This window comes from Microtus pennsylvanicus, chromosome 16, assembly GCF_037038515.1.
Source record: "Microtus pennsylvanicus isolate mMicPen1 chromosome 16, mMicPen1.hap1, whole genome shotgun sequence".
Classification (NCBI taxonomy): domain Eukaryota; kingdom Metazoa; phylum Chordata; class Mammalia; order Rodentia; family Cricetidae; genus Microtus; species Microtus pennsylvanicus.
Genome location: NC_134594.1, coordinates 16,710,371 through 16,737,500, shown reverse-complemented (window position 1 = coordinate 16,737,500; position 27,130 = coordinate 16,710,371). Strand labels below are relative to the sequence as shown.

At 40.6% G+C, this 27,130-nt stretch overlaps 1 protein-coding gene and 1 pseudogene across 6 annotated transcripts in view; one reads left to right on the top strand and one right to left on the bottom strand.

Annotated features, from left to right (window-relative positions):
* The window catches only part of Abhd18 (abhydrolase domain containing 18), a 40,028-nt gene that overhangs the window by 11,382 nt on the left and 1,516 nt on the right, over nt 1-27,130 (bottom strand). The window contains exons 2-8 of one of the 6 annotated variants that reach the window (XM_075950948.1): nt 19,260-19,367; nt 18,159-18,243; nt 17,902-17,953; nt 11,149-11,249; nt 5,311-5,389; nt 2,458-2,475; nt 1,013-1,151 (exon numbers count right to left, since the gene is read on the bottom strand). In XM_075950948.1, coding sequence (XP_075807063.1) covers nt 1,013-1,151; nt 2,458-2,475; nt 5,311-5,389; nt 11,149-11,218 — 306 coding nt within the window. In that variant the 5' untranslated portion in view covers nt 11,219-11,249; nt 17,902-17,953; nt 18,159-18,243; nt 19,260-19,367. Of the gene's footprint in view, nt 1-1,012; nt 1,152-2,457; nt 2,486-4,248; nt 5,025-5,142; nt 5,228-5,310; nt 5,390-11,148; nt 11,250-17,901; nt 17,954-18,158; nt 18,244-19,259; nt 19,368-27,130 lie in introns of those variants that run through there. The other 5 variants (XM_075950952.1, XM_075950947.1, XM_075950950.1 and 2 more) reach the window with 5 other exon arrangements.
* On the top strand, nt 19,993-20,685 carry LOC142836319 (FUN14 domain-containing protein 2 pseudogene; annotated as a pseudogene).

Sequence of the window (27,130 nt, the reverse complement as noted above, 5' to 3'; positions counted from 1 at the left end):
TGTTTGTGTATGTGTATGTGTTTGCTTGTTTTTTATAGAAAGAGAAAGTGTGGATTGGATGGGTAGGGAGGTAGTGAGGATGTGGAAGGCGCTGAGAGAGGTACAATGGAAATGTCACAATGAAACCTATTATGTTGGACAATTAATATACACTGAAAAATTAAAGAGCACCTTCAAATTCATTTCTCTTCTAACCAGTAGCAAAAGTAAGGGTATACTTTGTATATTAAAAAGACCCTTGAAAAGTTAGATTTTGTTTTGTTTTTATCTGTAGCTTTTGAGATTGTCCTGAACTCACTCTCATAGACCAGGCTGGCCTTGAACTCATGGAGATCTTCCTGCCTCTGTCTCCCAAGATCTAGGATTAAAGGTTTGAACCACCACTGCCTGACTTTTGTTTTTTGAAACAGGGCTTCTTTTCTTTTTTCTTTATTTTTGGTTTTACAAGACAGGGTTTCTCTGTAGCCTGTCCTGGAACTCACTCTTGTAGACCAGAATGGCTTTGAACTCACAGAGATCCCTGTGACTCCCAAGTGCTGGAATTAAAGTCATGCATCACACCGCCCAGCTCACTGTGTGGCTTTGTAATTAGCATTTTTTAAAAAGATTTATTTATTTATTACGTTATAGTATTCTCAGTATTCTGTCTGCATGTATCCCTAAGGCCAGAAGAGGGCATCAGATCTCATTACAGATGGTTGTGAGCTACCATGTGGTTCCTGGGAATTGAACTCAGAACCTTTGGAAGAGCAGACAGTGCTCTTAACCACTGAGCTATCTCTCCAGCCCCGTAATTAGCATTTAATAAAGTATTAAATCCAAAATTTGAGTTATATCTGGAGTTGTACAATATATGTTTGTCTACCTAAATTTTACAAAATAACATTACTTCATCATTGGAGCTATTACTACTGCCTATTTTCACCAACATTAAATTCATGCTTTAAGTACACTTAAAATTACCCTTATTTAAAAACACAATGGTAATGAAATATAAGCTGAAAAGACTCACATGTCCTCCCATGGATATTCCAGTCATTCCGAGAGGTCCATAACCTTCCCTCTCCAGCCAGTGCAAGAGAGCTGCCGACTCCAGAATAAGAGCGCCTCCCATCACAAACAGGTCAGACACATTTTTTAAGCTGGATCTTCTAGCCTCACAAAACAAAATAGAAAATGATTTATTTCATACATTTACATTTTTAATACTATAGAAAGCTGAGAGGTTACTGTGTATGGGTGTCTGTTGGTGCATGTGCACATGTATGCACGCCACGGTGTGTGCAGAAGGCAGAAGACAACTTTGTGGATGGAATGGAACCAGTTTTCTCCTTCAACCTTATCTGGGTTCCAGGGATTGAACTTGGGTTGCCATCTTGTGCAGCAATTGATTTTGACAGTTCAGCCATTTCGCTGCTTCACAGTTATATTTAGTGTTGCTGGTTTTCTTCCTGAGACAGAGGCTTCCTATGCAGCTCAGGTTAGCAGAGAGCTCATATGTACCTCCTATATTTGAGTTCAGGGTTTGTCTCCAGACTGAAAATTCTTGAACTATTTAGCTTGACTGTAATTTTCACAGTTTAACAAAGTTCATTCTAACCCAGTCCTCACAGTAAGCAAGGCCCATTGGATGCTGCTCCAAAGCTTATACTTCCTTCTGGAGAACCCTGTCCCAACCCTCCTGGCTATTGCCACCTAGCAGACATGGTAAATGTCTTCAAAAGGCAGCTTCAGGATGGTGGGGAGTGTGGTAAGACCAGTGGATCCTATGAGCACAGGTCCACTGTCACATTTCATGGGCTATGAAGTGATTTCTTTGGTCAGATGCAGTGCTGTGTGGAAAACCACAACGGAGGGTAAGGCATTGTCTAATTCCATGCTGGTGGTTTTGGCAGAAGCATTATGTGCAGGAAAGGAAAATCCATAACCAGAGTAAGTATTCCAGTAAGGACAAAGTTTGCCCTTTTCATAAAAGCAGGTCCAGTGTCATCAATCTGCAGAGGACTTGGATTTGGTTCTCATCATTCATAGTAGATGACTCACAACCACCTGTAACTCTAGCTCCAGGGGATCCAATGTTCTCCTTCTGGATTCTATGCGTACCTACATTCACATGCTAATACCAACCCCTGCCCAACACACACACACACACACACACACACACACACACACACACACACACACACACTGATTTTAAAAATGTATTTGAAAACAACAAAGTCTTACCTTTTGTTCAGGTATGGTTTCACAAATAAGACATAATTTAAATCAGCCTCTAAGCTTTCTAAATCTGTCACCTTACTAGACATTAAAATGTCAAAATCTTAAAAAATAAGAATTAAAGTCAATATTCTTACTAAGTTTTACAAGCAATTGAAGAAATGGTTAACTAAAGACTACCAAGTACTTGTCCTAAACACTGCAGAAATAAAGACAGTAAAAGTGACAGATACTTACACTTGGTCCTTGGGCTTCCTGCAGCCATTTGAGAAGATGGGTCAAAGAGAAAGTTTTAAAATAATTAAATATACTCATCTCAGAACATATTATTTAAGCACAAAAGTTAAATTTGAATATAACACCCAAATAACTACTTTCCCAGTGACTTCAAAAGCTGTTTAGAAGTTTTCAGATATTTCAACTTAGTTATTTTTCTTAATTTACAAAGCTTTACTGAGATATAATCACAAGCCAAGTAATTCACTTATTTGAAATTTATAAATTAATATACTCAGTATACTTACAAAGTTATATAATCTTAAATTTATATTTAAAATGTAATTTATTGATTTTTTTTTTTTGAAGTCAGGGTTTCTCTGTGTTGCTCTGGCTGTCTTGGAACTCACTTTAGACCAGACTGGCCTCAAACTCAGAGGTTCACCTGGCTTTGTCTCCCGAGTGCTGGAATTAAAGGTGTGTATCACTATTGCCCAGTTTATTGATACAAATGTTTATTTCATAAATCCAGGGAATCTAGAAAAGTATTCAAAGCTACTTTACAGATGCACATGGTTTGGGTTGTTTCTGACAGCTTTAGGTGCCGTGGATTTGCCAAGAACCCTGTGCGTTTGTTCTGTCACCGAGAGAACATGGTCCAACGCCCCGCTTTTACATCCTGCTTTCACACAGTAAGCTTTTATTTAAACTTAACAAATGCTTAATATTTACCCAACCAATACTATTCTAAGCTGTAGTATCTAAGAAATCATCCCACCTAAACGTGGGAAACAGACCCGAAAAGGTAAGTGGCGGGTCTGAGGGCACACTGCCGAGCAACAACACAGCTATCTGCATGCACTCCAGTGTCAGGAACCAGGTCCCTCAGCGGTTTCTCTCAGGGCACATTCACTTCTATTGTCTTACATAAGCAAAGATATATTAGCATATTTTCTATGTGTAGTGTTTAAACTTTCTTTTGTTTTGTACTATGTTCTTAGAATAAATTTGCCAAACTGAAAAAAAAAACACAAAACTCTGTCAAGAGATCTGAGCGATTGTTTTTTTCCTTATTTTCCCCTTGGTAGTACATGAAGGGCTTGAATCCAGGAGTTCACATGCTAGGCCACCCTTATCACCCAGCCACACCTTTGCCCAGCTGTGAGCTGGCTCTGTGTGTGTGTGCGCACACGTGTACGCTGGTTCATGTGGAGACCAGAGGTTGTCACTGGCATCTTCATCAATCACTCTCCACCTTGGCCGATGAGCTCCAGGAATCTATCTGTCTCTGCCTCCCCAGTACTGGAGTTAGGGATGTGAGCCAAGGTCGTGCTCTTTCATGAGATTTCTGGGGCTCTGAATGAGGGTCTCGGGGTTTGTGTGTAGGACCTTGGCTAGCAGACTGAGCCATCTCCCCAGGCAGATGTGAAATGTTTTAAGCCTCCTAATACAGGTATTAAAATTACTTTTGTCTGGAGCTGAACTGATTCTCAGTCATTTGCACTCAGTTCCCCTTCACAGGAGCTTTCCTAATACTGTGTCCTGTAAGAAACACTGGTAATTATTGAACTTTACATTTCTTTTATTACTAGGTATGTTGTGTATCAGTTTATTTTCTTCTATGAATAGTATAATGTCATCTTGAAAATTAAGTATTGTTCTAGATCTTCACCTTTACTATAAATATATTTGGAAATGATCATTTCTTTAATAGCGAACATTTGACTTATTAAGTCCAGCATAAGAACCTCAAGAAATACAATACAATTTATCATTATTATAAATAGCATTAAAATATTATGTTAGTCTTACTATGAAGCCTAAGCTGGCTCTAACTCACAACCTTCCTGCTTCAACCTCCTGAGCACCTGGAATGATAGGAAAGAGACACCATATATGATGCATTCTTTACTTATTTTGAGACAGGTAGCTCTGGCTGTCTTAGAAATTGCTATGTAGACTAGGCTGGCCTCAAACTCAGAGATCTGCCTGCCTTTGCCTCCAAAGTGCTGGGATCAAAGGCGTCGTCCACCACCACCACACCTGGCCTTTATATATTTTATATATATTCTTTTGGCCGGGATTTTTTTGTAGCTCAGGCTGGTCTTGAACTCCTGATTGCTACTTTTCATTACATTTCCTTTTAAAAGGTGTAAAATAATCTTACATTCTTGATTTTTAAATATTTTCGGACCTTATACTGGATTTAACTAGTTTTGAAAAGTTAGTTACCACTGGGGCTGGAGAGCTGGTTCAGCAGGGGAGAGCACTGGATGTTCTCCTAGGGTACCTGGGTTCAATTCTCAGTACCACAAGGCAGCTCACAACTGTAGTATCAGTTCCAGGGGATCTGGTGCCCTCTTCTGGTCTCCACAAACACTAAGCACACATATGGTACACAGACATATGTGCAGGACAAATACCCATACACATAAAATAAAATAAGTAATTCTTGCTGGGTGGTGGTGGTACACACCTTTAATCCAGCACTCGGGAGGCAGAGGCAGGTGAATCTCTGTGAGTTCGAGGCCAGCCTGGTCTACAACAGCTAGTTCCAGGATAGGCTCTAAAACTACAAAGAAACCCTGTCTCAGAAAATAATTGAAAAAAAAATCTTAAAAAAAAAAGCACTACTGATTATTCTTTTGAAGAGTAAATATATAAATAAAGATATAAAGAAACTTTTAAAATAGAACAAAAGGATATAATAAGGGTTTTCTAGCAACAATGAAGCCATTCGGGCCTCCTTAATCATAGGACGAGCCATGAGAGTCCTGCGCCTCCAGTAATGCTAAGGAGAGAGATGGCACACTTAGAACACAGTAGCAAGTGCTGAGAAGACGTGCTGAGGGTTTCCTAGGGTTGAAGTCTTACATGGTCTCCTGTTCCAGCCAGATGAATGCACACAGGTCTGTATCTGCTGTTCCATTCCTTAGGCACAATAAATTGGAACCTATTAAAAAAAAAAAGAAATGAAACCTTCCTTAATGAGCTTTAGCTACAAACTATACATATATAGTTAATTTATGGAGAGGGTTTTGCCATTACAGCTCAGGCTGGCCTAGAACAACCTTGTGGTCCTCCTCCCACCTGAGCATCCCAATTGCTGGGGTTACAGGTGTGACTCATCATGCCTGGCTCTAAACTTTCAATTTAAAAAGTATTTTAATTAAATTCTCTAACAGGATGGGCCAGTGGATTTACATTTATTTATTTATTTTTGTATGTATATGTACATGTGTAGGTGTGCCTCGATGCATGTCAGAGACAAGAGATGCAAGCAAGTGTATGTTAGTTCCACCAGTGTAAAGATTGGGGAGGTGGCTCAGTTGGTGGAAAGCTCCCTTCACATGCAAAGGTCTGGGTCCAATCTCCAGCAAAACATAAAACTGGCCATAAGCGCATATTCCTACAATTCTACACTCAGGAACTAGAGGCAGGAGGATCAGAAGTACAAAGCAATCCTCAGCTACACAGCATAGATGAGACCATCTTAAAAAAATAAATAGATAATAAGCCAGGTGTGGTATTCATTTGTGTCCCCAGTACTGGAGAAGTAGAGTCAGGCAGATCCTTGAGTCTTGCTGTCCAGCTAGCCTAGTCTAAGCTGTAAACCCTAGGTCCTTGAGACACATTTTAAGAAAAAAGGTGGATAATTCCTGCACAACAATATGGGAGGTGAACCTATGGCGACCACCCACATGTGGATCCATATACCAACCCCCACCCCCACATCCTAGGTAAGATAATGTAGCACGAGTAATAAAAACCCAGAGATGGATATTGGGGTTCTATTTGAAGATTAGAAAAGCAAAGCAGCTAGTCACTGGCTCTTACCACTACCTCAAACTGAAATAGTGACCCTACTTCCACAAATCCTCAGAATGAGACTGAGTGTGAGACCTGTCTCCTCCCATTTTATATTTCTCTCTAGTGATGGGATTAAAGGCCTGTACCACCACCACCCGGCTTCTAAGGCTAATTAGTGTGTACATAATGAGGCTTTTCTTGTTTTGTTTTGTTTTTAAACAGGATTTTAATATATAGCCCTTGCTTGCCTGGGACTTAGAGAGCCATCTGCATGTCTTCCAAGCGCTGGTATTAAAAGTGTGTGCCACCACACCCAACACAAAGACAATTATTGTAGTTTTTAAGATTACATGTGTTGGGATCCCATGGAGGCCAGAAGGCATCAGACACTCAGAAGCAGGAACTATAAGCCATCGTGAGCCCCCAAGTAGGGGTGCTGTGAACTGAAACCCAGTTCTTTGCAATAGCGGCAAGAACCCTTATCCGCTGAGCCATCAACAAGGATTTTGAGGTTGGCTAAAATTACTTTAGATCCTTGTCTTAACAGACCAAACGAAGCAAACAAAATGTATATATGCTTAACATTACGTCTACTGATTTAGAAATATCACTACAGATCGATATAACACAATTTGAAAACAGTAAGGAAAGGAAAAAGAAGAATGTTGGAGATCCTTCTCTTCATTTTTCTCATGTATTTTTCTCAAGAAATCTTCTGAGATTTTTATTTCAGGCATCTGGATTAGTTTAAGGACCACATGCATGTGGTGACTGTGGAGGCCAGAAAAGGGCATCAGATCCCCTGGAACTGGAGTTACAGATGGCTGTGAACCACCATATGCATTCTGGGAATTGAACTCAAGTTCACTGGAAGAGTAGTCAGTTCTCTCTCTCTCTCTCTCTCTCTCTCTCTCTCTCTCTCTCTCTCTCTCTGTGTGTGTGTGTGTGTGTGTCTCAAAGAAATTTTAATTTATTTTTATTTAATGTGCACTGGTGTTTTGCCATGGGTGTTGGGTCCCCTGGAACTGGAGTTACAGCTGTGTGTGCTGGGAATTGAACCCAGGTCCTCTAGAAGAGCAGCCAGGGCTCTTAACCTTGAGTCATTTCTTCAGTCCTGCCTCACGTATTTATAAAAAGATATCAATGGGGCTGGAGAGAGGGCTCAGCGGTTAAGAGCATTGCCTGCTCTTCCAGAGGTCCTGAGTTCAATTCCCAGCAACCACATGGTGGCTCACAACCATCTGTAATGAGATCTGGTGCCCTCTTATGGCCTTCAAGCATACACACAGAAAGAATATTGCATACATAATAAATAAATATTTTAAAAAAAAGATATCAATGCCAGTACCCCCTCCCTTCTCTCCTCCTGTTTCCCCCACCTTTCCCTCATCCCACCCCCCATTTGCTCCTCAGATTTTTGTTTTGTTTTTCAAGATAGGGTTTCTCTGTTTTACAGTCCTGGCTGTCATGGAACTTACTTGGTAGATCAGGCTGGCCTTGAACTCACAGAGATCTGCCTGCCTCTGCCTCCCAAGTGCTGTGATTGAATGTGTGTGCTGGCACCATCAGGCCTGATATTTTTTTTTAATCATTCATCATAAAAGCACAAAGTCAAAGAGACAGAATCACAGGAAATGAACTAAGTAACAAGAGGACACAAGTTTCTTCTTATGGGCTCTAAATAACATTTCCTACTTATATGACAATATGATAAAAGTTTAAAATCTACACAGTCTTACAAACCCAGAAATTTGTATCAGGTATGGTAGTATGTGCCTTTAATTCCAGCACTCATGAGGCAGAGGCAGGTGGCTCTCTCTGATTCAAGATCATTCTGGTCTACATAGTGAGTACCAGGATAGCTAGGGCTACATAATAGAGAGACCTTGTCTCAAACAAAACAAAACAAAACAAAACAAAAAATAAATACACCCTCCTCAAAAACCCCAGAAATTCTCTGAAAATAGTCAGGTAAAAGATGTATGAAAGGGCGTTTACTATTAGGTTGCTCAAATGGACAAAACATGCAATTTAATTATGTGCTTTGGAGAATTAGAAAATCATGGTAGCGCCACAGCAGGGAATACCAATCAGCTACTAACATGATCACAGACTATCTATTCACTGATTGGTTAGGCTAAAAAGAAAATAAGCAACTTTGTATATGAATAGCAAAGAAAAAAAGGTGATGATATATGTAAGATAGCAATGATCTCTTTGTGTTGGAATTAATACTTTGACTTTCTCTTATTTGCATTTTGTTATACTTTAATGCAATGATATAAGTTACAAACACCCTGCCCAAATAGATGGGTAAAGAAGAGAAAACCAGATGTCAGTGTGCATCAGTGGGAATTTCTAGTCATCAAAATAAATGATACTTTAAGATTATGCACTGCCAATCAGCACCTAGGAGCCTGAGGCAAGAAGCCTGACAGTTTTGAGGCTAGCCTGGGCTAAATATTGACTGTTTCTCAAACACTCTTTAAAAACATAAAAAATAAATGCTATAGCACTGTTAAAAGTTGATAGTTTCCCTATTATTGTTCTTTTCATCAAAATAAAGAATTTAACTCTTGATAATGTTGAAATTATATTATTTCTCAAACTGAGTCTCCCCTTCCTTCCTCCAGTCATCTTAACCTATACAGTTTTCTGGAGAAGGCTGAGAAGTTAAAACAGCACACAGATCCAAGGAGCATAATTACAGTATGCAGAAACAGCAATACCTTTACCATGTATTGCTAATATATAGTCTAAAGAACTCTGTGTTTATTTAGTGTTTTTTGTAGGCACTCAATAAGATTTTCATCCCTCCTATCACTTAACTCTTCTAACAACCACAAGAGATGAAGTGTTGTCATCTCTATTTTATAATATATGCTCAGAGAACAATCTGGCCCTAAGGTCACTGGATTAATAAGTAGCGGAGCCAGGGTTCAGTTCAAACTGTTTAATGCCAAAGTCCTTGTTCTTTGCTCTATACAACACTGCTTGCATTTTATTTAGAGGTTAATAAAAGAAAAAAACCAAAACCAAAACCAAAAACCCAGGTCTGGGAAGACAGTTCAGCAGTTAAGAGCCCTAGAGAACCCAAGCTCAACTCCAAGCATCCACAAGGTGAGACACAACCTTCGACCTCACATCCCCTTCTCACCTCCTGGGTACCAGGCGAAACACATGACGCAGTCACACACGTTAGCGAAACACCCCACACATAAAATAAAATAGAAATGCATAAAATTTACAATATTTTAGAGTAAAGACATAATATTAACTACAATAGTTAGAGTTATATTGGTTCCCACTTTGTTTGGCTTATGTTGTTCTTGTTGTTTTGGTTTTTTGAGACAGGAGTTTTACTGTGTAGACCTGGCTGTCCCGGAACTTGCTCTGTAGAGCAGGCTGGCCATGAACTCTGCCTGCCTCTCAGTGAGTTTGAGTCCAATCTGGTTTACTTGATGAGTTCCAGGACAGTCAGGGTTACATAGCAACTCTCTCTCACTCTCTTTCTTAATAATCAATTTAAGTTTAATTTATGTGCAATGGTGTCAAGGTATGGCAATCCCTGGGACTGGAGTTACAGACAGTTGTGAGCTGCCATGCAGATGCTGGGAAATGAACCTGGGTCCTCCAGAGGAGCAGCCAGTGCTCTTAACACTATCTCTCCAGCCCGAGACCCTGTCTCAAACAAACAAAGGGTAGGAGGAGAGCAGGGGGGGGGGGGGAGACTGAGAAATGCCCCAGGGGGAAGATCTGAGTTTGGACTCCAGCACCATGTAAAAGCCAGGGGTGGCTTATGTACTCCAGTAACCTCAGAGTGCATAAGCAATCACAGAAAATATTTTTGAGATTTAATTAATTAATTTCATTTATTTATTTACCTATTTTTTGAGACAGAGTCTCACTATGTAGCCCTTTTGGAACTGGAACTCACTATGCAGACCAGTATGACCTAGAACTCAAAGAGATCTACTGGATCTGTTTCCTGAGTGCTGGGATTAATGGCCTGTGCCATCACATCTGACTTGAGATTTTTATTTTATATGTATGAGCATTTACTTACCTGAATACATGTTATGTCTGAGCATGAAATGCATACAGTACTATGAAGGCCAGCAGAGGGCACAGATCATTTGGGAGTTTCTTCAGTGTTAGTTACCCCTAGTTTCCAGTAGCCATGTTGGTGCTAGAAATTAAGTCTGGATTCTGTGAAAGAGCAGCCAGTGCTCTTAACCTTTGAACCACCTCTCCAGCTCAGAATCACAGAAATTAAAAAAAAAAAATTCACTTTATGTGCATGAGTATTTGGCCTGCACTAATGTCTTACACTATGTTCATGCAATGCCTACAGAGGCCAGAAAAGAGCATGGGATCCTCCAGAGCAGGAGTTCTAGATGGTTGTGAGCCAGGATGTGGGTGTTGGGAAGTGAACAAAGGCATCATCAAAGGCATTTAAAAATGAAATTTTATTAATTGTGTGTGTGTGTACGTGTATGGGCACACATGTGGGAATCAGAGGACAACTTGTGGAAATTCTCTCCTGTTGTTTGGGTCCTGGGAACTGGTGAGGTGACTTTACCCTCCAAGCTATGTCATACCCCTCAAAGTGAAAATCTGAAATGAGCAGAGCTGGCACATGGTTAAAATCCTTTGGAAATATTTCTATGTGACTATGTGCATGTCTGGATTTCTATGAAAACGGTGTTGACTTCTTAAGCGTCATGCAGTACAACCTTAATTCCATGTCAGCAGTAGGCATGAGAGGGTAATTAATCTCCCAGTGTGGACATTCAGGGCATCGTCCACACTCTGTGCACAGCAGTACTTACGTGTACTCAGCACCTGTGGACACGCTGCTGGAATGAACTCACTCATCTCCCTTGCTGAACAGATGCTTACCTTGCAATAACTGACTCAATTGGCATGATACCAGGCACATAGTGGGCCATGGGAGAAACAAAGTGTCCATCTAGGATCTTACAATCTGACTGTTCTTCAACCTAAAAGAAAAGAAAACCAAGGTGTATGCAAAGTAGACTAAGGTATCAGTCTCTCATGGACTTTTTGATGATAAAAATCTATTCAACTAAAAACTAACATTCTCTCAGTTCTTGTACTTAAGCCTCATTTTTTATAATTTATTTATTTTTATTTTACGTGCATTGATGTTTTGACTGCATGTATGTCTATGTGAGATTGTCAGATCTTAGCGTTACAGACAGTTGTGAGCTGTCATGTTGGTGCTGGGAACTGAACCCAGATCCTCTAGAAGATCAGTCAGTGGTCCTAACCACTGAGCCATCTCCCCAGCTCCCTTGAGTCTCATTTTTACCACAAGAACTGAGCTATATCCTTAGCACCAATAACTTTTTCAGTGCTTACTATGTTTCCTTTTAAACCACTGCTTTTTCCCACCAAAAGACATATTTTTATTCAAGACTACTTATACTTTCATATTTATTTAAAGAATATCATATAACTGATATGTTCTGCAATATTTCATGTTTTTCTTTCAAACTCCTCCATTTATATTTACCTAACAGGGAATTAGCCCTCATTCATGCCTTTTTAAAGACACCTTCTATTTACACATATTTGTTTTCTCTCTACTCTGGAGTCTAGTTGGGAAACAATAAATTTAATTCACACACTGGCACGCAATGTCTCAAAATAAAATACAAGCTAAAGAAATTCAGTACCATTCAAGAGGACTAGGAGTATGGCTTAGTATAAGAGCACAAGGCTAGCACGAAGATCCTGGGTTCAACTCTAGGTACCACAAAAACAAAAACAATCAAAAGCATTCAACAATATAAAAGCAATCAAAAGTACAACTTAGAAGCAGCAATAATTGTTGCAGTCTAAGCTGATATCAAGTATTCAGAGTGGTCTGATGTCACACTACCTGCTGGTGCATTGTGTAAGGAGAAAAGGGGATTTCTATCTGTAATAATGACAATTTACAGGCAGCCATGGTAACACAGGCTTAAAATCACTATGGTTTGAAGTTGAGCCAGGAGCCTCACAAATTCAAAGCAAGCTTGGATTATATAGCAAGACCTTGTCTCAAAAAGTTCACACCAGCCGGGCGGTGGTGGCGCACACCTTTAATCCCAGCACTCGGGAGGCAGAGGCAGGCGGATCTCTGTGAGTTCGAGACCAGCCTGGTCTACAAGAGCTAGTTCCAGGACAGGCTCCAAAACCACAGAGAAACCCTGTCTCGAAAAACCAAAAAAAAAGAAAAAAAAAAAGTTCACACCAGGGGCTGGAGAAATGGCTCAGTGGTTAAGAGCACTGACTGCTCTTCCAGAGGACCTGGGTTCAATTCTCAGCACCCACATGGCTGCCCACAACTGTCTGAAGATCTAGTTCCAGGGGACCTGACACTTTCACACCAATGCATATAAAATAAAGTTAAATAAAATTAAAAAAAAAGTTTACACCAAAAAGGCAATTTGGCTAACATTCACTATCTATGATTCCTTCTCAAGAAGTTATTCTTTAAAATAAATTTTAAAAAAAGCCCTATTTCGGTCAAAGGTCAAATTAAAGTGGCAGGAAATTATCACATAAAAAACACTAAAAACAACAGCAACAACAAAACAAACGAGCAAACAAAAACACTCATCCCCGTTAGTGTCTTCAGTTCCTCAGATCCAGCATTGTGTCTGTGAATTCACACTAGTAAGAGGGCTCTCTTCCACACAGCAGGCATTCTACCAATAAAATAACTACATTCCTTGTCCCTACCATTAAAAAACACAAACAAGCTGGGTGTTCATGAAGCACACCTTTAAATCCCAGCACTCAGGCAGATCTCTGTGACTTCAACGCCAGACTAGCCTACAGAGTGAGTTCCAGGACACCCCTGTCTCAAAAACAAAAAAAATAAAAAACCCCAAAACACCCCACCTCAAAAAAAAAACACACAAACAAAAAACAGAATGAACCACAAAATGTAGATTGTTGAAGAAATATCTATTTAACAATTGAAAAAGTTTTTAAAACGTTAAAACACTATTTCACCACACACTGTGTTACAAAGGTTTGGTTATCAGATTCTAATCAGCTTATATTTTTGCACCAGTAAAACATTATATCAGAGTCAGGCAGTGGTGGTGCATATCATTAATCCCAGCACTCTGAAGGCAGAGGCAGAGAGATCTCTGGAGTTTGAGGCCAGCCAGGTCTACAGAGCAAGTTCTAGAACAGGCTCCAAAGAAAAACAGAAAAACCCTGTCTCAAAATACAAACAAAATACTATGTCAGTTAAGTGCAGGTTTACAATACTCATTTATATATATAATTATATTAATCTCTTTGTCATTCTTCCTTTTCAGAGTATTCCTGCTCGGCTTGTACTGTCTTTTCCCCAAACAGAGACAGCTTTAACTTTATATACTACGTATCATCTTTGTGTGTAACTCAGACTTGCTTTGAACTCACTGTAAAGCCAAGGGCGTCTTCAGCTTCTGACCCTATGCCCCCATTTGGTGAATGCTAGAATTACAGGCGCGTGCCACCACAACAGGTTTTATACAGTACTGGGTATCCAACCCCCCAGGCCTGTGCAAGCTGAGCAAAAACCCTATCTATTGGGGCTGGAGAGATGGCTCAGAGGTTAAGAGCACTGCCTGCTCTACCAAAGGTCCTGAGTTCAATTCCCAGCAACCACAGGGTGGCTCACAACCATCTGTGATGGGGTCTGGCGCCCTCTTCTGGCCTGCAGGCAGACACACAGACAGAATATTAGATACATAATAAATAAATAAATATTAAAAAAAATCCTATCTATCCACAATCTATATCCTCAGCTCTCCAAATTCTACAATGATTAATTGAAGCTGCGCTGGAGTAAAAAAATGCTTAAGGAGCCGGGTGGTGGTGGCGCACACCTTTAATCCCAGCACTTGGGAGGCAGAGGCAGGCGGATCTCTGTGAGTTCGAGACCAGCCTGGTCTACAAGAGCTAAATTCCAGGACAGGCTCCAAAACCACAGAGAAACCGTGTCTCGAAAAACCAAAAAAAAAAAAAAAAAAAAAAGCTTAAGGAAAAATAAATCTGTAAAAGTACTAAATTTGTAATCCAAGAATTCCTCCCTCCCTTTTTAAGCATGAAAATAGGTTTAGTAAGAAAAAAATGAGAAGAGCTGTAGAGATGGTTCAGCAGTTAAGAGAACTGCCTGCTCTTCCAAAGGTCCCAAGTTCAATTCCAGGCAACCACGTGGTGGCTCACAACCATCTGTAATGAGATCTGGTGCCCTCTTCTGGCCTGCAGACATACACACAGATGAACACTGAAACATTTAAAAAAAATCTTAAAAGAAAAAAGAAAATATGAGAAAGAACTCTCAGAAGTAGGAGGGCTTCAAAGGGAGCAATATCCTTCATTTGATTTTTATGTTGCTTTCTATAGCTTAAGACTTCCTGCCCAGGTGTGATGCTGTACACCTCTGGCGGGCAGATTTCTGTGAGTTCAAGGTAAGCCTAGTCTACATAGTGAATTATAGGCCAGTCAGGGTTACACAGTGAGATCCTGTCTCAAAATCACAACAAAACCCATTTTTGCATATATCTTAGAAAACTAAGTTGATAAAAGAGGCATCAGAAACTACCATCTCACTAACTAATACAGAGGACAGCGGCAACTAACGTGAAAGGGAATAATTCAACAGGCAATGTGAGGCTGGCTACGAGGAATACAGACACCTTAAGACAGACACAAACTCAGAAAAGACAGGGCAAGACACAACTCAGCAGATAAATAATCAAACTGTGAAAACGAGCAGATGGTTCAGCAGTGAAGAGCGCTTGTTCTGCAGAGGACCAGAGTTCAGTCCCTAGCACCCGTACCAGGTGGCCCACAACTCTAACTCCAGGTACAGAGGATTCAAAACCTTCCTGCCTCTCCAGTCAGATACACACACACACACACACACACACACACACACACACACACACACACACACACACCTTTCTAAAAAACGAGCTAAGGATTTTAAAAGACCTAACAATTGGCCCAATATAGTAAGAAGTTCAACACCATTCGTATTATGGAGACACAAGTACAGAGATATTTTTATTAGGATGCTGGGGAAAAAAGTACAAGTGCTGGTGAGAATCTGGTCACACTGGACTCCAGTACAGTGCTGGCTCACACGTACAGTAAACAGAACTACTTTGTGTAGAACGTTCACACAGCATTTGTACTTGACTGTTCACAGTAGCATTATTTATACCAGCTCACAAATAGTAGAAACAACCCAGATGTCTATGAATTCATGAGCAGATAAGAAATTATACAGTCACAGAAAAGAATACTGGTACATGGAACGCCATGGACGAGTCTTACAAACTGGTCAGTGGGTAGATGCAATCCTCTAATCTACTAAGCTATATGTGTGAGGGAGCATGGGTGCTCCCCCACATACACCATGGACACAACACAATAAATAAGAAAAATTAATAAATTAAAATACTTTGTAAGAGACAAAGCCCACATAATGCATAATTCCATTTATAAGAAATGTCATAAATATGAGACTCCATAGATACAAAAAGCAAATTAGTAACAAATTAGTAACTGCCAGCACGTAGGGGAAGAATCAGTGGGAAATGCTAGCCAGAGTGTTAGTGTCTTTGGGGTCAATAGTATCATGGAATAAAACAGTAAAAAAATAGTAACTGATAGCTAATGGTTATATATTTAGGTAAAAAATATAAACATTCCGCTGTATATGTTAAAAAGGCAGACTTTATGACACATCATTATAATTTAAATTTTAAACACTGAGGGTGGGATGTGTCTTAACTCAAGTTGTTAAGATTATCTATCCTTAAGAGAGATGGCTCAGAGGTTAAGAGCACTGACTGCTCTTCCAGAGGTCCTGAGTTCAATTCCCAAAAACCACATGGTGGGGACTCACAACCATCTATAATGAGATATGGTGCCCGCTTCTGGCTTGCAGCATACATGTAGGCAAAACAAAACACTGTATACATAGTTAATAAATAAATCTTTTTTTATTTTTTATTTATTTATTTATTTTTTGGTTTTTTCGAGACAGGGTTTCTCTGTGGCTTTGGAGCCTGTCCTGGAACTAGCTCTGTAGACCAGGCTGGTCTCGAACTCACAGAGATCCGCCTGCCTCTGCCTCCCAAGTGCTGGGATTAAAGGCGTGCGCCACCATCGCCCAGCATAAATCTTTTTTTTAAAAAAAAGAGTACACACATTGAAAAGTTAAGAGGCTGTGATCACCTCTGATGGGTATTACAGTTATGGGAAATAGGTTTAATAAATTAAAAAAAAGATTATCTGTCCTCTCTGGGAGCACAAAGAGGATCGGAGGTGGAGACTGGCAGAGATAAACAGAGACTTGATTGTTACTTGGTATACTCTGTTTATTTAAAAAGCCTATATACTTTTGATACGTTGACTTGTGCACATATTTCTTTGTCCATGTAACTTTGTGGGCAAGCTTACCCATGTGTGTGGGGCGACCAGAGTCATCATACGATGTCTTCCTTTATTGCTCTCTACTTATTTGTTTCCTGTATTTTGCTTTTTGAGGTGGCCCTAGTTATCCTAGAACTCGTTATATAGACAGGCTGGCTTTGAACTCACAGAGATCTGCCCGCCTCTGTCATCTTAGTGCTGGGGTTAAAGGCACATGCCCCCAATTCAGGCTGCTCTACTTTTACCAAGTCTCTCGCTAAGCTAGACCCTGCAGTTTCTATTAGACTAGCTGACCAGCGGTCCCCAAGATTCCTCTGGCTTTTAGGTGGGTCCTGGGGATCTGAACTCAGGTTCTCATGAGGATGTAATGAGGATTTTGCCCATTAAACCATGTCCTCAGCCTATAAAAGTTTACTAATATATTTTTGAGGGGTGAAGGGATAGGGTCTCTCTGTGTAGCCTTAACTGCCCTGGAACCCACAGAGATCCTCCTGCCTCTGACTCCTAAAAGCCACCACACCTGGCTAAAAGCCTATACTTTATTTCCCCCTCTCAAGACAGGGTTTCTCTGTGTAGCCTTAACTGTCATGGAACTTACTATGTAGACCAGGCTGGCCTCAAACTCACTGAGATCAACCTGCCTCTACCTTCAGAGTGCTGGGATTAAAGGTGTGAGCCACCACAGTCCGCTCAAGAGCCTAAATGTTTTTTGAGCCTATACGTTTTAAAGAGAAAAAAAAAAAACCCAGAGAAAAAATGGAAATATTCACCAAAATTTGAATAACAAAGACGAATTTAAAATATAGTCTACATGTAACATCTATGGTGTAGAGAAAGTTTCCATTTACAAGTTTCTCTTTTTTTATCAGGGGAAATCTTCTGATGAAGGAAATCTAAATATATCCAATATATAAAAGATGCAAGAGTACTTACTTCAGCCAAGGTCAGGGATAGGTTGGGAAACTCACCCATCTATTTCCCTTCTCCTATAATATCTCAAAGTACTCAATCACACACATTTAGATCATATAGAAAAACAGCTGACTGCTTATGAAACAAAACAATTTCAAAGTTCAGAGCATTTTCTTTCTGAGTAATGCGTTCTACTGTTGCACCCTGACACTTCCTAATAGCTACTTTTGCCAATAATGCCTGATGTGCTGATTCTCAGGTAGACTGCTCTCTTTTAATACTTACTAGTCTTCTTTAATATTCTTCTTTAATGTTGAATAATTGAACCCTCAGGAGCCTAAGGATACAAAATGAAACTCAGAAAAATGCAGCCTAAATACTGAATATTCAGGCAAATGCTAAACATATGTTCCCCATTATTTATGAGTAAAATTATTGAAACGTCACTGAGGAAAAACAGCATTCTTTAAATATGCATAAACACTCCACGGCACTGTCGTGGTGACTGCTACAGGATTTCAGCACAGTCTGTTCTAGCGTACCTTATCAATGTGCACCGGATAGTCGCTTGAAACCAGATTCTGGCACCTTTCTCGATTTCCAATCATCTTTCTGAATTCAAAGAGTCTATTAGGAGACAAAAGTTTGTATTTTTAAAACACCTTTTATGTTAACTGTTATACTTACTGTTATGAGTGATGAATAGTGATTAAAATTAGCAAAATCAATTAAGAGGCAATGTTCACTAAACTTTTATCACTGGTAGAAGAGGGTACCTTTTCTTCTCTCTTTTTGAGACTGGCAAACTTTTCTTAAAAAATATGAGAAAGAAAATTGATCATGAGCAATGAATACCTATAAGATTCAAAATGAAAGAGGCCAATCTTGAAATAATTTTTCTTATGTTTTTCCATGAGTTCCAGCGTATTCCAGTTTCATAGCCATTGAAAATTTAGGTTATCCTAGAAAGTCAATGCCTGGAAACCACACACTTCAACCAGCCTAGCTGGTTGTTACTGATGCAAAGAAACTAATTTGCACCCAAGGCATGATGCTCTAAGCTAAAATGTACAGAAATAATTAAGAGGATGAAAGGAAAACTTTATAAAATCAATATTTAATTTCCCCAATAAGCCAATCTAGATTTAAAGCTATTGTTTTTTTTTTGTTTGTTTGTTTTGTTTTTTTTCCGAGACAGGGTTTCTCTGTGGCTTTGGAGTCTGTCCTGGAACTAGCTGTTGTAGACTAGGCTGGCCTCAAACTCACAGAGATCCACCTGCCTCTGCCTCCTGAGTGCTGAGATTAAAGGTGTACGCGACCACTGCCGGGCAAAAGCTAAAGTATTTTACAACTGAAATAAAAATTTAACTGTGTATCAAAACAATAAATTCAAAATAACCATTTATGGACTGGAGAGATGGTTCAGTAATTAAGAGCACTTGTTACTCTTGTAGAAGGCTCAGGTTTGGTTCCTACCACCCATGTGGTGACTTACAATCATTCTCAACTCCATTTCCAGGAGACCCGATGATCTCTTCTGACCCCAAAAAGCACAAGACACATACATGATACACACACGTGTGTGTAGGCAAGAACTCATACACACAAAAATGACAGTCAAGCATTCATGAAATACACACTACCTCTTGAGATCTTCTGGCCTTCCCCATCCTCTGATGAAGAGTTTTGTGAGGAGAAGTCTCCGGTATAGGATATCTAACTTGCTTACACCCATGAGTGGCAGACAGCATCTAGAAGTAAAATTTAAAATAATTTCAAAATACTTTTACTTTTATTAAGGCAGCAGATCAACTTTCTAATCACTCATGTGAACACCAAGTAAAATCAAGGACTGAAAAGAAAATCCTTGAACTTGTCCCCACGAAAATACAATAGGAGATTTAGAAAAAAACCCTGGAATTCAAAGCAGAGAACTGCTGCACCTAAAGCATCTCTATATGAAGAATCCTCCTAGGGCAAGTGCTCCCATCTGGAGCACGGGGACTGATGTAAGTATCTGCTGTATCGAAAGCAGAGTAAGGAATGCTACAGAGTACTGTAGTATGAGCCAGGCTCTCCATGGACACATGGAATAGGGTTATCTGAGTTATAAAGAGGAAATAGAGACACAAAGAAAACAGTTATTTATCCTAGGCCATATAGCTAGTGGAGAAGAGGGTCAAGTTTCAACTTCAGGCTTGGTTTTACTTTGTAACAAATCTTGTTTTCGCTTGAGTATTCAATTGAAATGCTTTTTTTTTTTTTTTGGCAAACCCCATCAAATTTTCCAACTAGTATTTATAATATACTTTACTTTTCCAGTCTAATGAATATAGACAACTGAGTGAGTTTTAGCCTTTTCTGATCCTTAGGACATCCAGTTTGAAAAAGGCCAAGGTGGCTTTGTGACGTAGCTCCGCCTGAAGAAGAGCTGAGGCGCATGCTCCACCTGCCCTCTTTCCCCGCAGCCACGGGAATGGATACATCTGCCCACGTGCGGAAGGTCAGCAGGCCATGACAACGACCACAACCACCACCACCGTAACCTCAAAGCGCTCTATCTCCTGCCGTACCGACCCTCTGCGGCTGTCCTCTCGCAACTCGCAGCTCACAGAGATGGCCACGAAGAGTCAAGAGCACTTTGACGCTTATGAGACATTGGATCTTACAGAATTTGCCAAAAAACAACCTTGGTGGCGCAAATTTATCCAGAAGTATATACAGTCTGCGGGCGAGAAGTACAGTGTGACAACCCAGCTCCTGGTTGGCGGCATCACGGGCTGGTGCACTGGCTTCATATTCCAGAAAGTTGGAAAGTTGGCTGCCACAGCGGTGGGAGGGGGCATTATTCTCCTTGAGCTCGCAAACCACACTGGCTACATCAAAGTTGACTGGAATCGCGTAGAGAAGGATATGAAAAAGGCCAAGGAACAACTGAAGATTCGGAATAGCGCCCAATTATCAAATGAGGTCAAAAGCAAAGCTGAGGAGTTGGTGTCGTTCGTAAAGCAGAATGTATTATTAACTGGAGGATTTTTTGGAGGCTTTGTGCTCCGTATGGCATCCTAAAAGGGTATCATTCCACTCCTACGGTTCAGCAGCCTCTATACACCATCGTAGAAAAACCCAGAGGCTTTCCACTTCCTCTTCATGCCTGCCCTCCTCCCTGTTGTAAATCTGAACCGCTTCCGTACGCATCTGCCCATGCAAGTTAACACAGGTCCTCCCATGGGCTTGACAAGCCACAGGGCAGCGCACTCTCCATCTGGAGGTCAACAGGAATGGTCCTTCCCCGGTGTGTAGAACCTGCCCCAAACCATCTTTAAGATCTGTCCCTAACAGTCGAGCTGGAAGAGCGCTATGTGGAAAGGAACTGAACATATCTGACTGAGCATGGGAAGAAAGTAAAGCAGGGACAGTTGTGGGAGTACCACCTGCTAGTCAGCTACTTTAGGGGGACAGTCTCCTTACAAAACTTTACAAGTAAATTGATGCTTTCCTTTCCTCTGGACAACTACTCCAGTAAGCTGTAATTATAGCTAAAGTGTGACTCTCTTCAAAAAGGGCCATAATCTAAATCCCTGAAAGCTTCACTAAGACCTGGTTGTTTTTCTTTTTTTTGGGAGGGGGGTAGGATAGGGTGGGCATAGGGCCTTGCTCCTACTACCAAGGGCTACCACTGAGCTATATTCCCAGGCTTTTAGGTATTTTTCATTTTGAGAGGTCTCACTAAATTGCTCTTGCTGGCCTGGAACTTGACATTCTTATGTCTCAGCTTCCTGTGGAGGTGGGATTACAGGTCCAAGTCCCCGGGAACAGCTTCCCCAAGACCTTAAGAAAGAACTGAAGAATGCACCTCCGAGTCAACTTTGCCTCTTCTCAATCTTCTCATTTGCCTTTCCCACCAGGATTAGTTTGCCATAACCCATCTAGCTGGGTTTTCTACTTCAGGGCCTCGACTACTTCAATCAAACGTCAGCTGGGGGAAATTTTCACCTAGACGCTTCAAAGAAGAAGAATCTGCTTTCGGGCCTAGGTCTGGGGTACAATTTCTATATTTGCAACTGTAGGATTGATTCACATTTTGTGCTTTGTCAACCAGAGGACCAGCTCAGCTCTGGGAGGCCACCCACACAGTTCATCTCACATGGACTTTGCTCTCGCCATACAAATCAGAAACAGCACTGACTTCTTTTCTTCATGACCAGGTGGAGAGAGAAGAGGGCCCTAGGGGTCCAACACCTCTGCAGAAAGGGCAAGTGTGTGAGTGCAATCAGTGTTTCCATTGCCTGTTGGTCAGAAGGTAAAAATCATGGGTTCTGCCCAAACTCAACACTGTGAGCAACGGAAAACAACAATCTTAAGGATTACCTTGGAAAGTCTATGCTACATGGGAAGAAGAAACGGTTACTTCTCTGTCTTTGAGTATGTCTGGGTTTTCACCTTTAATACCAGGATTAGATCTTCATATTTCTACTAATGGAGGAAAATCCCTACTAAAACCACAAACTCCGTAGATCTAGAAACAACCTCTTGTATATAAGCCAATTGGGTCTTTACAGTTTAAATTATGTTTACATTCTTCCATTCACTTAAAACTCTTACTTAAAAAACCAACCTCTCCAAAGGAAAATGTCAATTAGTACTTTGTTTTCTTTCGTTTTTTAAAGTCATTAAACAAATGGTAAATAAAAATTGGTTTTTATGGTTTTCTTTTTGAAACAGGATTTCATATAATTCAGGCTGATCTCAAATCATCTGGTAGCCAAGGATCACCTAGAACTCCTGATCCACCGACCTCCACTCACAAGTTCAGGAACCACAAGCACGTACTGCCACGCGCAACTGGAAAACTGACCCTCCCCACCCAGATAGGGTTTCTCTGTGTAACAGTCCTGGCCTGAACTTGCTTTGTAGACCAGGTTGGCCTGTCTCTGTCTCCAAGTACTGGGATTAAAGGCGTGCATTTCCATCGCTTGGCTGAAGATTACTTCTTAAATGTAATCTATTTTCATTATATATAGACTCTATTTTAAAACAAATATTAAAATAATACAAATGGCCTGTCTCTGTCTCCAAGTACTGGGATTAAAGGCGTGCATTTCCATCGCTTGGCTGAAGATTACTTCTTAAATGTAATCTATTTTCATTATATATAGACTCTATTTTAAAACAAATATTAAAATAATATAAGTATATATATTCTAATTTAAAACAATTATCAAAATAATTTAAGTATATAGACGGGTGGTAAATTATTTTTCCTTTAAGAATAAATGTCCATAAAAAAAGAATAAATGTCCATTTTATCAAATAAAGTGGAGATGCATCTTAGTTTGGTGCTTTTCAGGCATACATAAAGCCATTCACAGCATCATCAAACAACCAAGCAAAAAACCCATTATTTAGCAAGATGTAGTGACAGCTGTCTATAACCCTAGCACTTGTAGGTTGAGGCAAGATGGTTCTGAGTTTAAGGCCGACCCGGGCTTCCAGTAAGACCTCATCTTTAAAACAAAAGTATCTGAGAGGCTGTGGGTGTATGTGAAGCATGGACAAACCTAGGACTCTATAAGACCCAGTTCCTCCCAGGGTTCTTGCTACTGAGGTGGCTCATAGTGAGCATAGTGGCAAAAAGTTTCAGGCCACCAGAGAGATAAACCACATAATTAGAAGGCTGAACTTCAGGCCAGCTTGGAGGATGGGAACTGCACGTTCTGTTCTATCATTGGACCACATAGTTTATCATGTCTGAGTAATATAACCCCAATACAGACTCTAGATGCTGGCTTTGGTGGGACTCTGTTGAACAGATATCGTGATGTCTGAATGGAGACACTCCCTGACTCCACTTGTAGAGACCACATCTCAACATGTTTGGCTGATTTTGTGTTGTATCTATACTTTAGTATAAACACTGTATAATTAAAAAAATAAGCACTATATAGGGTTTTTCAGAGTTCTGTCAGTCATTCTAGCAAATCATTGATCCACAAGAAACTTAAGAGAACTTTTCTTAAAGTCAAGTCAGAAGGTATCTTTATGATGGCCTGGAGACCCCTGAAGTGAGACCGGCATCTAGGGCAGTGACATCTGTGAACCTACACCTTTAGTTTCGGGGTTTGCACTAAATGGATTGTGACTATTAGGGGTGAATTAAATTGGAAACTGAATAGCCAGTGTATTCTTTACCTAGTTAACAAAAATCAAGAGTTGCTGAGGAAGCTCAGTAGTAGCTAAAAGTACTTGCCTGATACCTCCTTGATTGTCTAGGACCCACATGGCTGCAAGGAGAGAACTGGCTTCTGCAAGTTGTCCTCTGGCATCTACTTGCTTACCACAGCATGTACACACACACACACACACACACACACACACACACGCAAATATAACGTTACAAATGGTACATACTCCCAATGAAGTCAGCTCTTTGGATAATGTGGTGGGATGGAGGTACAGTTTAAGGAAACAATTCTTTTTGTTTGTTTGTTTTGTTTTGTTTTGTATTTCGAGACAGGGTTTCTCTGTGTAGCTTTGATGCCTGTCCTGGAACTTGTGCTGTAGATCAGGCTAGCGTGGAACTCACAGAGATCTGCCTGCGTCTGCCTCCTGAGCTCTGGGGTTAAAGGGGTGCGCCACCACCGCCTGGCAAGGAAATGCAATTCTAAGTGAAGAATAGTTACTGTTATGGTTAGGATCTGAAATGTCCTCTGGGTGTGCTAAACATTGGCGCTCAGTTTATAGGGTGGTAGTACACCCACCTTTTTGAGGTGGTTGAGTTCCTGGGTATGTATGCTTGAGGTGTATCAAGAGTCTGGCTCGCTCTCTTCTCTGTGTTCCCCTTTTCTCTCCCTCTTCCCAGTCTGTGACTGGAAAGGAGCGTCTCTGCCACATGTTCCATGTCATGATGCTCTTCCTTGCCACGGGCCAAAAAGCAAAGTGGTCAAATGAACAACCAAAGCCTCTGAAACCATGTGCCAAAATGAACGAGAATGGCCCCTTATAGGCGCAAGCATTTGAATACTTGGCCTCTAGGTGGTGAAACTGTTTGTTAAGGATTAGGAGACCTTGTGGGAAGTGTCACTGCTGGTGAATTGGAGGTTCCAAAAGCCTATCCCACTCCCAGTTAGTTCTCTCTGCCTCATTGTTTTTGTTTTTGTTTTTCGAGACAGGGTTTCTCTGTAGCTTTGGAGCCTGTCCTGGCACTTGCTCTGTAGACCAGGCTGGCCTTCGAACTAACAGAGATCTGCCTGCCCCTGCCTCCCAAGTGCTGGGATTAAAGGAGTGCGCCACCACAGCCCGGCTCTCTGCCTCATTTTTATAGATACAGAACAGTTGCATGTAATACGGGTCCTGTCTTTTTCTAGTATCGCATGTAACGGTCAACCTTTGCCTTTGAAATATCCATATACCACGACACTAAGTCAATTCCATGTGAGCAAAAAAAACCAAACAAAAACCAAATATTCTCCATCAAGAAATAGTATGCTATTCAAGAGCTATTTCACTTTTATTTTATTTTTTTGGATTTTTGAGACAAACTCTCTACATAACCCTGGCTGTTCTGGAACTTACTACATAGACCAGGCTGGACTCAAACTCCACAGAGATCTCTTTAGCCCATGAGTCCTGGGATTAAAGACAAATGCCAAAACATGCCCAAAGCACTTTAAAAATGAACAATATTCATTATATACCAAATTATTCAGTGCTTTCCAACCCTACACTAGAAAAGTTTCCCAAATCATTTTGCTTTCCTATGTAGTAGCCCACTCCAAGCCTAAAGGCAATTTATTTCCTTGCTGTATTTACCAATTCACAGAAGAGGATCAGAAAGCAAATCACACACACACACACACACACACACACACACACACACACACACACACACAGAGTTTATTATGCATTTGGTTCTGAAATCTGGTATTATGCAGGTCTTCTTATCTAAATGACAGTTCTTTTCTGAGGTATATGTGTATGTGTGAGTGTGTACATGTGTGTATGGTGTACTGCATGTGTGTGTGTGCAGGGTCCCATGCCAGTGGAGATGCAGTGTCCAGAGGACATTGGCTGTTCCTCTGTATCACTCTGCCTTGAGAGCAGGTTGCTCACTGAACCCAGAGCTAGGGCTGGCAGCCAGCAAGCCTTAGCAATCTTTGTTTCCATCACTCAGATAGTGATAGCGGTTACAGACAAATGCAGCAATGCCCAGCTTTTCTCAAAAGCGTTGGAGACTTGAACTCAGATCCTCCCACTTGTGTAGAAAGTGTTCTTACTCACCGAGCCATCTCCCCAGTCTCTGAAAACAGAGCTTTCTAGGCAGGGCTGGCTATGTTCAGGCTCTGCAGAACCATGAGTTTTCTAAGTTGGGATAAAGACGACACCACTTTACCATAGAGAAATGCCATCTGGAACTGTTCCAGGTACTAAAAGCCCTCAGGTCAAGCAAGAGGGCAGCGAGATCCTGCAGAAGCAGCAGCCAATTCTGGAGTAAGAACCAAGCAAATGGAAAGCGACCCATCTGCCACCTCCATTTTTAAATAGCAGGTAGGAAGGAGAAAAACAAAGTGGAACAAAAATAGAAGTATGATCACAGTGCCAAGGAATGGAGTGCCTTTCCTAGAGATGAGTTTTATTGCTAACGCGGCACTCACATCTATTAATGTTACTCCATCTAGTACTTTTTAATCTCCTACTACTCTGATATCTAAGTATTTAAACAAACATTACTTTTTCTTCCTACAGAAATCCATTTCTGCAAGCTGTCTTCTGACGTTCTCACATGTGCACAATTTGCACAAATATTAAAAATTTAAAATGTAATTTTCAATCTACCATATACAATAACTTCCTTTTCGTTCTCCCACAAGACTTAATTTTCATTTCATATTTTTAAAAATTAATTTATATGTATCAGAGCCTGCATGTATGTATATGAACCTTGTATGTGCCTGGTGTCTGTTGAGGTCTGGAGAGGGTTTCAGATACCTTAGAACTGGATTGAATTTTGATCCTCTGCAAGAGCAACAAGTGCTTTTAACCTCAGACCGATCTCTCAGCCCTCCATTTCACACTTTCAAATCACAAAAATGTCAATGCTGTTAAAATTCACTATTCTTTGGCAACCAACCTAAGCACTTTTACCCTTACACTGTATTTGGGAGAGAGGTAACTATCTATTCTAAACCATCATTCAAGAAAACCCAGCCAGGTTTTGGGTATATAGCTCAGTTGATAGCTTTCCTATAGAATATTTGCAAGGTTTAGTTCAATCTCTAGCAACACTGAAAAAGAAAACAAGGGAAAAGAGAATACCGAACAATTCCCACGTCTTTGAGTAACACATTCAGCGTGGGATTTATTTAATCTCTTAAAATTTTGCTTCTCTTTTTGGTGGAGTATTAAAAAAAAACCACATTTGTCTTCCCCATGTTTGCTCTGAGAATGTTTGGAGAAACAGGAGTCGATTTCGGGAGTTGTTTATACACTCACTGCATGGGTTTCTGTGGTCTGA